The sequence below is a fragment of the Limulus polyphemus genome, unplaced genomic scaffold (assembly GCF_000517525.1).
Source record: "Limulus polyphemus unplaced genomic scaffold, Limulus_polyphemus-2.1.2 Scaffold6212, whole genome shotgun sequence".
Lineage (NCBI taxonomy): Eukaryota > Metazoa > Arthropoda > Merostomata > Xiphosura > Limulidae > Limulus > Limulus polyphemus.
The window spans coordinates 22,201-29,683 of NW_013671822.1; the positions used below are offsets into that span (position 1 = coordinate 22,201).

Genomic DNA, 7,483 nt, shown 5'->3' on the forward strand with positions numbered 1-7,483 from the left:
AAGAGTTGGTAGCGGGTGGTGATGACTAGCTGCCTTCCCTCTGGTCTTACACTGCTAAATTAGGGACGGCTAGCGCAGATAGCCCTCGTGTAAATAGCGAAATTCAAAAACAAACAAACAAACTTCTCCACCAGATATATTTACCCTTCTTTAGCTAAAACTATATTACAGTATTAGCTAAAAATATATTATTTTCATATATGTTTGTAAAGAGTTAAATACATGAATAAAATTAAGGTACTTCGAACATTAAATTATGAAAAGAATTTGAAACTGGTTCAAAATATCGCTACATTTCACCACATTAACTAGTGATGTTTTGTTCCCCCCTTTTTTTTATAGTCGTTTTTAGTGCTTCTTGTGAATCAGTAAGAATTACGTATACGCACTTAATTATGTAAAAAAAATGTGTCTCAACATTCATTAATTTCTCACTATCAGAGACCGAAGGAGCGGATTATATGTGATAAACAGGTGTTTAAAACGTGACACGAGAATTGTGATTCTCATACGATTTATGTTCTCGTTTTAGGCTATCCAGAGAGACAATCCAGCTCGCCAGGCATTGGTCAAAGTGAACGTAATAGTGGTGGACATCAATGACAACATTCCAGTCTTTGAATATGATTCGTACAATATCACCGTGGTAGAAAATCTGCCACCAGGATTTAATGTAGTTCAGGTGTTTGCCCACGATAAAGATCTGGTAAGCTTGATTTTTGTTATCGGCCAGTTTTTCTTAGTTGGATATATGTCCTCAGCACGTGGGAGACAATGGTGTCGGTTTGGATTAATGTTCCTTTGTATGTTAAATGTTTGTATTTATATGGTCAAACTCATGAAAGGTAATATAAGCGTATCTAGTTTACAATGATATTTTTATTTGACGGGAACGGAACCTTATCCGACTTGTGGGCAAGGCCATTTTAAGGTTGAAGCATAGCTACCCCTTATTTAAAATTTTTAATCAGAGGGAGAACAACGGTCATTATCGCCTATCGTGCACCTACTCTTGACTGAATAACAGAATTGACTCTCACAGTTGTAATGTCTTTGTGCTTGTTTTCTTATAGCAAAGCCACTTCGGGCTATCTGCTGTGTACACCGAGTGGAATCGAACCCCTGATTTTAGTGTTGTAAGTCAGAAGACTTACCGCTGTCCCACCAGGGGACCACAGTTATAATGCTCCCCACAACTGAAAGTGCAGAACGTGTTTAGCGGCATATAGCGGTTCAAACCTTTGACCTTCTGATCTATAGCTAAGCACGGTAAACACTAGGTCACGCTCGGCCTCGTCTCTGACTAGAAATATATTAAAGCGGCTCAAAGAAAAAAATATCCAAAACAAAAAAATCACTAAATTTGTGACACGATTCTCATCACTAGTTAAAATTATTTCATATTCTATCACTTTTAGTCCTAATTTCTCTAAGCTTATAGTATTTAAAATATTTATGGAGTACAGTGAGTAAAAAGGATATAAAATACAAATATTATGCGATTGCTCCCCCTCTATTGTTTGAAAATGAATTGCACCAGACTACAGTTACACTATAATTGGCTGCATTAAAACGAATTAGACAGTGACAAACCAGCATCATGCCTATAAAAGTACGGAGAATTATACTATTCACAGTAGTAGCATGGTTATATACTCCTGGTTCCTAGGACTAAAATGCGACACGATAAACAGGTGAATTTGAGGTTTTGCTGGTGAAGGCTACTATAGATTGAAGCAAAATTTCATATTTCAATCGAAGTTTGATGGAAACACTGACGAAATTACTTGAAAAAATAGAAGTGGTCGACTAAGAAAACCCAAATTCTTCAAAAGTGGTGCCAAGTAATACTGGGTATGTTTTTTGCTTTTTATGTGATAAATGGCAACCGGTAACGATCTTATCGATGTACTAAAATAGAACGAATTGGCTCCAATGAATGTGTAGCTGCTCAAAAACCAATGCTTAGGAGAGAGATAACCAGATCACAAAGGCTGAAGTGGGCATCAGATTTCAAACAGTGGGATGAGCGAAGGACAGTTCTCTTTATAGATAGCTCAAAATTCAAATTGTTTGGTAAAAGTCAATAATAGTTGGTGTTGGAGGTCCACACAAAAATCGATGGCACGCTGACTACTGGCAGGTACAATAGGTTCTTATCCGTGGTGTAATTACATCAGCAGCAAAGCCTATTGAGTATTGGTTCATTTTCCAAAAGTATCCAAAAAATGTGATGAAACGATACTTGGAACTGGAAAGAAGTCGATGGAACACTAACATTCACGACTGGACCTGCACAAATTTTCAATATAATGGCTGCTGATAATGGTGTTGCTTATTAAGACATTTATAAAGATGGCTGCTGATAATGGTGTTGCTGATTAAGACATTTACAAAGATGGCTGCTGATAATGATGTTGTTTATTAAGACATTTACAAAGATGGCTGCTGATAATGGTGTTGCTTATTAAGACATTTACAAAGATGGCTGCTGATAATGGTGTTGCTGAACTATAAGATAAGTTTTGAAATAATTCAGTTACCTTGGAACTTCCCAACAACACCAGTATGACCAGTAAAAGAAAAACCGGATGTTGAAGCCGCTAGTTCGGCTCATGCGCAGATGAACCAAACGGCAAATTCATTGCTAGATAAATACAAAGTTTTGAAACCTAAAGCACGAGTGATACGAAGAATTCAATGATACTTTCTGGCTCTATTAATAAATATCGATCAAGTTCTTTCATAGTTTTAATTTACGACTACATTGAATGGTATTATTTATGTTACAGGCAATGATTAAGGTCGAGGTTTTCACCAAGTATTTTATTAATATGAGAGGAACATGTAAAAAGAAACATACGTAATGTTAAGTATTTCTTTTAATGAGAATAGACAGAAAGACCAAGATAAAGTTGCCAATGGGGCTGTATTACGTTCTATTTTTTAAAAAGTAGGTCTGCTGGCTGCTGTGTGCCCTTATAGGCTATTTAAAGGGCGCAGGTCGTGATTCGTTAATTAACGTGTTCAGACTGTAAATTCGAAGGTTCATGGTATGCGCCTCATTGCCGCAAAAACGTGTTCCACATTTTTTTTTAACTCGCGCTTCAAGAATGACTGTGAAATTCCACTGTTCTGTCAGACAAAAGTAACCCAAAAATTATTGTTCGGAACTGTTAACTAAGCTTCCTTACTTCTAGTCTATCAGTTCAAAATTAGGGACTGCTGTGCGGGGATAACCTTAGTGTAGCTTTGCGCTACAATTCTAAAAAATGTATAAAAGAAAACTGAAACAGGACAGGAGTTTTAGCGTTTTGACATTTAATTAAAATCGTCTGTTTTACAAACAAAGTATATTGCTTCTGTTTCTAGGGAGACAACGCTAAGTTCAAGTACCATTTGGAAGATGAGTCTCGGGCCTTTTCAGTGGATGAAACAGACGGCTGGATCAGAGTTCACGACCCTTCCAAACTGGACAGGGAAACCAAAGATTTACTAATTATGAAGGTAATGAAGAAAAAAAAGAAAGAAAAATAATATTAATTTTAATAATAATTTTGTTTCGTTTTTCAAACTCATATTGAATAAGTCACAACGGTTCACATTTCTGGTTCTTGCAATGACTTGCAGGTGGCGAGGCAATCAGAGGAAATATGTGTCAATAAATAACTATTTTGATTTTTTTAAATTCATATGTTTGTTTGGAAGTAAGCACAAAGCTACACAATGGGCTATCTGTGCTCTGCCCACCACGGGTATCGAAACCCGGTTTCTAGCGTTATAAGTCCGCAGACATACCGCTGTGCCACCGGGGGGCATATTAATATGTCTAGCTTCTAAATTTATACAAGATATTTATAGTAATAAATAAAGGCCTTTATTTCTATATCACAGTTTCGTATCTCAAGTTCCTAAATTCAAAGTAACGTGTTATTTTAGAAGCTCCGCGCTTCGTTTTCCTCACATACCAAGTTATCATTAAAAGCAGTAGTGTAAAAACAAGCTTGTATAAACAAACGAAAATTCGAATTAGGTTACAGTTTTATGAATAAGATAAGATAGGATATATATATATAAAACTCCCGTGTCCACGTTTAGCCGTGTCTCTGACAAACGTAACAACGAAAAAGTTTGATTTAGAACCCTGGTGGCTTCAAAGATAGAAGCCATCATTAATTTTCAACGACGTCTTTACGTGACGAACAAGTGTTTGAGGTAGTCTGTTTTGTATTTACTAAACGTGTTCAGAAACGAGTTTTATACATCAGGCTGTGTGATGGATATCACTCGCCTTACTTTCTTGATAATTATTTTAATTTGTGGTCAAGTTACAATAGCATGTGTGTGTATATATATATTATAGAAACTTGTATTTTTTTTTTGGGGGGGGAGTCCTTGTTATATTTATATAGAACTGAATGAAAAATGTACCGTAAGGATACAGTACAGAAGAGAGTAGTATTTCGTTGTAAAAAGTAGATGTTAGATCAACTATAGGCGTCATATGCCTTTAAAAAATGTGATTTATAGCGTACGCAAAAATAACAACGAAGTCTCGGTTATTTCCGGGTTGGATGTTGCTTCTTAGATTGGGAGGGAGTATTTCCGGGTAGGGTGCTATCTCTGAGATTGGGTGTTATTTCCGGGTTGGGTATTGTTTCTGAAAATGAAGTATTATATCTGGGTAGGGTGCTACCTCTGAGATTGGGTGTTATTTCCGGGATGGGTATTGCTTCTGAAACTGAAGTATTATATCTGGGTAGGGTGCTACCTCTGAGATTGGGGGTTATTTACGGGTAGGGTGCTGCTTCTGAGATTGGGTGTTATTTCCGGGTTGGGTATTGCTTCTGAAACTGAAGTTTTATATCTGGGTAGGGTGCTACCTCTGAGATTGGGTGTTATTTCCGGGTTGAGTATTGCTTCTGAAACTGAAGTTTTATATTCGGATGGAGTGCTACCTCTGAGATTGGTAGTGGGTGGTATTTCAAAGTAGGTTGCCACTTCCAAGATTGGGTGGTTATTTTGGGGTAGGATGCTGCCTCCGAGGCTGGAGTATTAAAAATTATTATATCATAAATGATTTACGTAATTAAAACTTTGTGAATGATTGATAAGCACGTAGAAATTGAGTTTAAAAGACACTATTTGTCTTAGCCTTTTTATTCTCATGTTTATTTCTCGTGTCACGCTGACAGGTGACAGCCGAGGAACTCCTACCGAATGTCAACCCCAATGTTCCTGAAAGTTCTACTCAAGTCCAAATCCATCTTCTTGATGCGAACGACAACAATCCACAGTTTATACCAGAACCTGCTTATAATTTTATTGTAACAGAAACGGATCCACCAGGAAGTCTCCTTGGCATTGTAAGTTTTTGTTTTTATCTCTAGTTAAGCTCTTAAAACTCTGCGATATTTCATTTTATTAGTAGAACTAGAGTAATTTTCCATTCTGCAAAAATTGTAGCCTATTTTCTGTAACTTACTTAGGATGTTTAAACTTGAGTTAGAACAGTTTTAAATAGACATCACTTATGGTGTATAAATACTTTGAAGCCCGGCATAGCCAGGTGGTTAGGGCCCCGGCATGGCCAGGTGGTTAGGGCGCTCGACTCGTTCTCTGAGGGTCGCGGGTTCGAATCCCCGTCCCACCAAACATGCTCGCCTTTTCAGCCGTGGGGGCGTTATAATGTGACGGTCAATCCCACTATTCGTTGGTAAAAGAGTAGCCCCAGAGTTGGCGGTGGGTGGTGATGACTAGCTGCCTTCCCTCTAGTCTTACACTGCTAAATTAGGGACGGCTAGCGCAGATAACCCTCGTGTAGCTTTGCGTGAAATTCAAAAAACAAACAAGTTTTGCGCGAAATTAAAACAAAACAAACAAACATACTTTGAACGAGTTTTTTTCTGAAGTAATATGACAGAAAAGAGATTATTTCATATTACTGGGATAAAAGTTTTGTTTGGCGCTGAGCTCGAGATTAGAATTGATGGATTTCATGTAATGCAGTTATTTTTATTTTTTATTTATGAACAATGTTTTAATGAAGAAAATAGAATATTTAACAACAGAATAATTTAATGTAATATGGTTCTATTATGGTAATCCACATTTCTTTAGTGCAAAGTGTCTGTAATGATAAGATGGGAGAAACAGTTGTGTTTTCGTGATTTAGTTATCAAAAGTAACCTAACTAATTAGTACATTGGATAAACGTTCCCATTGTTAACAGAAAGAAACTGTAACTCAGACTGTCAAATGCTTGATTGTAGAAACACACATCTGTGAGTAGATTTCAGGAGTTCCCTTTGTTAACTTTTTTATTCTCATTTTTTACAATTCGAGTGCTAGTTAAAGTTATTATTTTTGGTTGGTGTCAGACGATAAAACGGGTTATGTTCTTGAATGGATTAATATAATAAAGTGGGTTCTTTGTTTGGGGGTGTGTTTTCTTATAGCAGCAGCAAATAGCCCGATGTGGCTAGTCCACCGAGGGGAATCGAACCCCTGATTTTAGCATTGTAAATCCGAAGACTTACCGCTGTCCCACCAGTATTCTCTTTGATTGGCGGATTGTATAAAGTGGCTTCTTTGATTGGCGGATTGTATAAAGTGGCTTCTTTGATTGGCGAATTGTATAAAGTGGCTTCTTTGATTGGAGGATTATATAAAGTGACTTCTTTGATTGGAGGATTGTATAAAATGTCTTCTATGATTGACGAATGGTAAAAATCTCCCGTTTCTATGAGAGGAGGTGGAAATTTGTAACGAATTTAATTTTCTTTGTTTATTGTACTGTCCGTTCATTTTATCACATCTATAGAACGATATGATTGAAAATTATAACTCATTCCATAAAAAATAAATAATTCATTATACTACTGATCTCTGCCTATAGGTGAAAGCTATCGACCCGGACGTCGGAGTGAACGGTATCATTCATTATTCTAAACAGGACGACGGCTTAAGCAAATCTGCACCATTCGGCGTCCATGCTATAAATGGATCTATTTACGTCCTGGAGGCGTTTTCTGAAATCCATCTCAAGCCTGCCCAGTATACCTTCTTTGTTCTTGCCACCGATTCAGCTGATATCGGATACGAGCGAAGGTATGTGCTCTCATTTTCAAGAAACTGCTTAGGCTTAGCAACACAGTAATTTAGTTTAATAATTAGAAGATTTATTGTTTTATTTTCCGGTGTGATATGAATATGCTTTTTTAAAATATAACAAAAGAGGGAAGGCAGAGCTAGTCAACTCCACCCACCGCCCACTTTTGGGCTAATGTTTTTACCAACGAATAGTGGAATTGACCGTCACATTATAACACCCCCATGGCTGAAAGGACGAGCATGTTTGGTGACGGCGATTCGAATCCGCGACCAGCAGATTGCGAGTCGAGCGACCTCTACACCAGACCATGCTAGACGTAAAAGTGGCGTATATATTCGAATCAGATTTTTTCCTGTTCTTTATCTCCTT

At 37.3% G+C, this 7,483-nt stretch overlaps 1 protein-coding gene across 1 annotated transcript in view; it reads left to right on the plus strand.

Moving 5' to 3' along the window:
• LOC106473484 (protocadherin Fat 4-like) overlaps window positions 1–7,483 on the plus strand; it is a gene marked incomplete at both ends in the record, with an annotated part of 49,189 nt that overhangs the window by 16,848 nt on the left and 24,858 nt on the right. Inside the window, 4 exon segments of the mRNA XM_022401907.1 lie at window positions 533–706; window positions 3,373–3,507; window positions 5,196–5,366; window positions 6,899–7,110. Coding sequence (XP_022257615.1) covers window positions 533–706; window positions 3,373–3,507; window positions 5,196–5,366; window positions 6,899–7,110 — 692 coding nt within the window.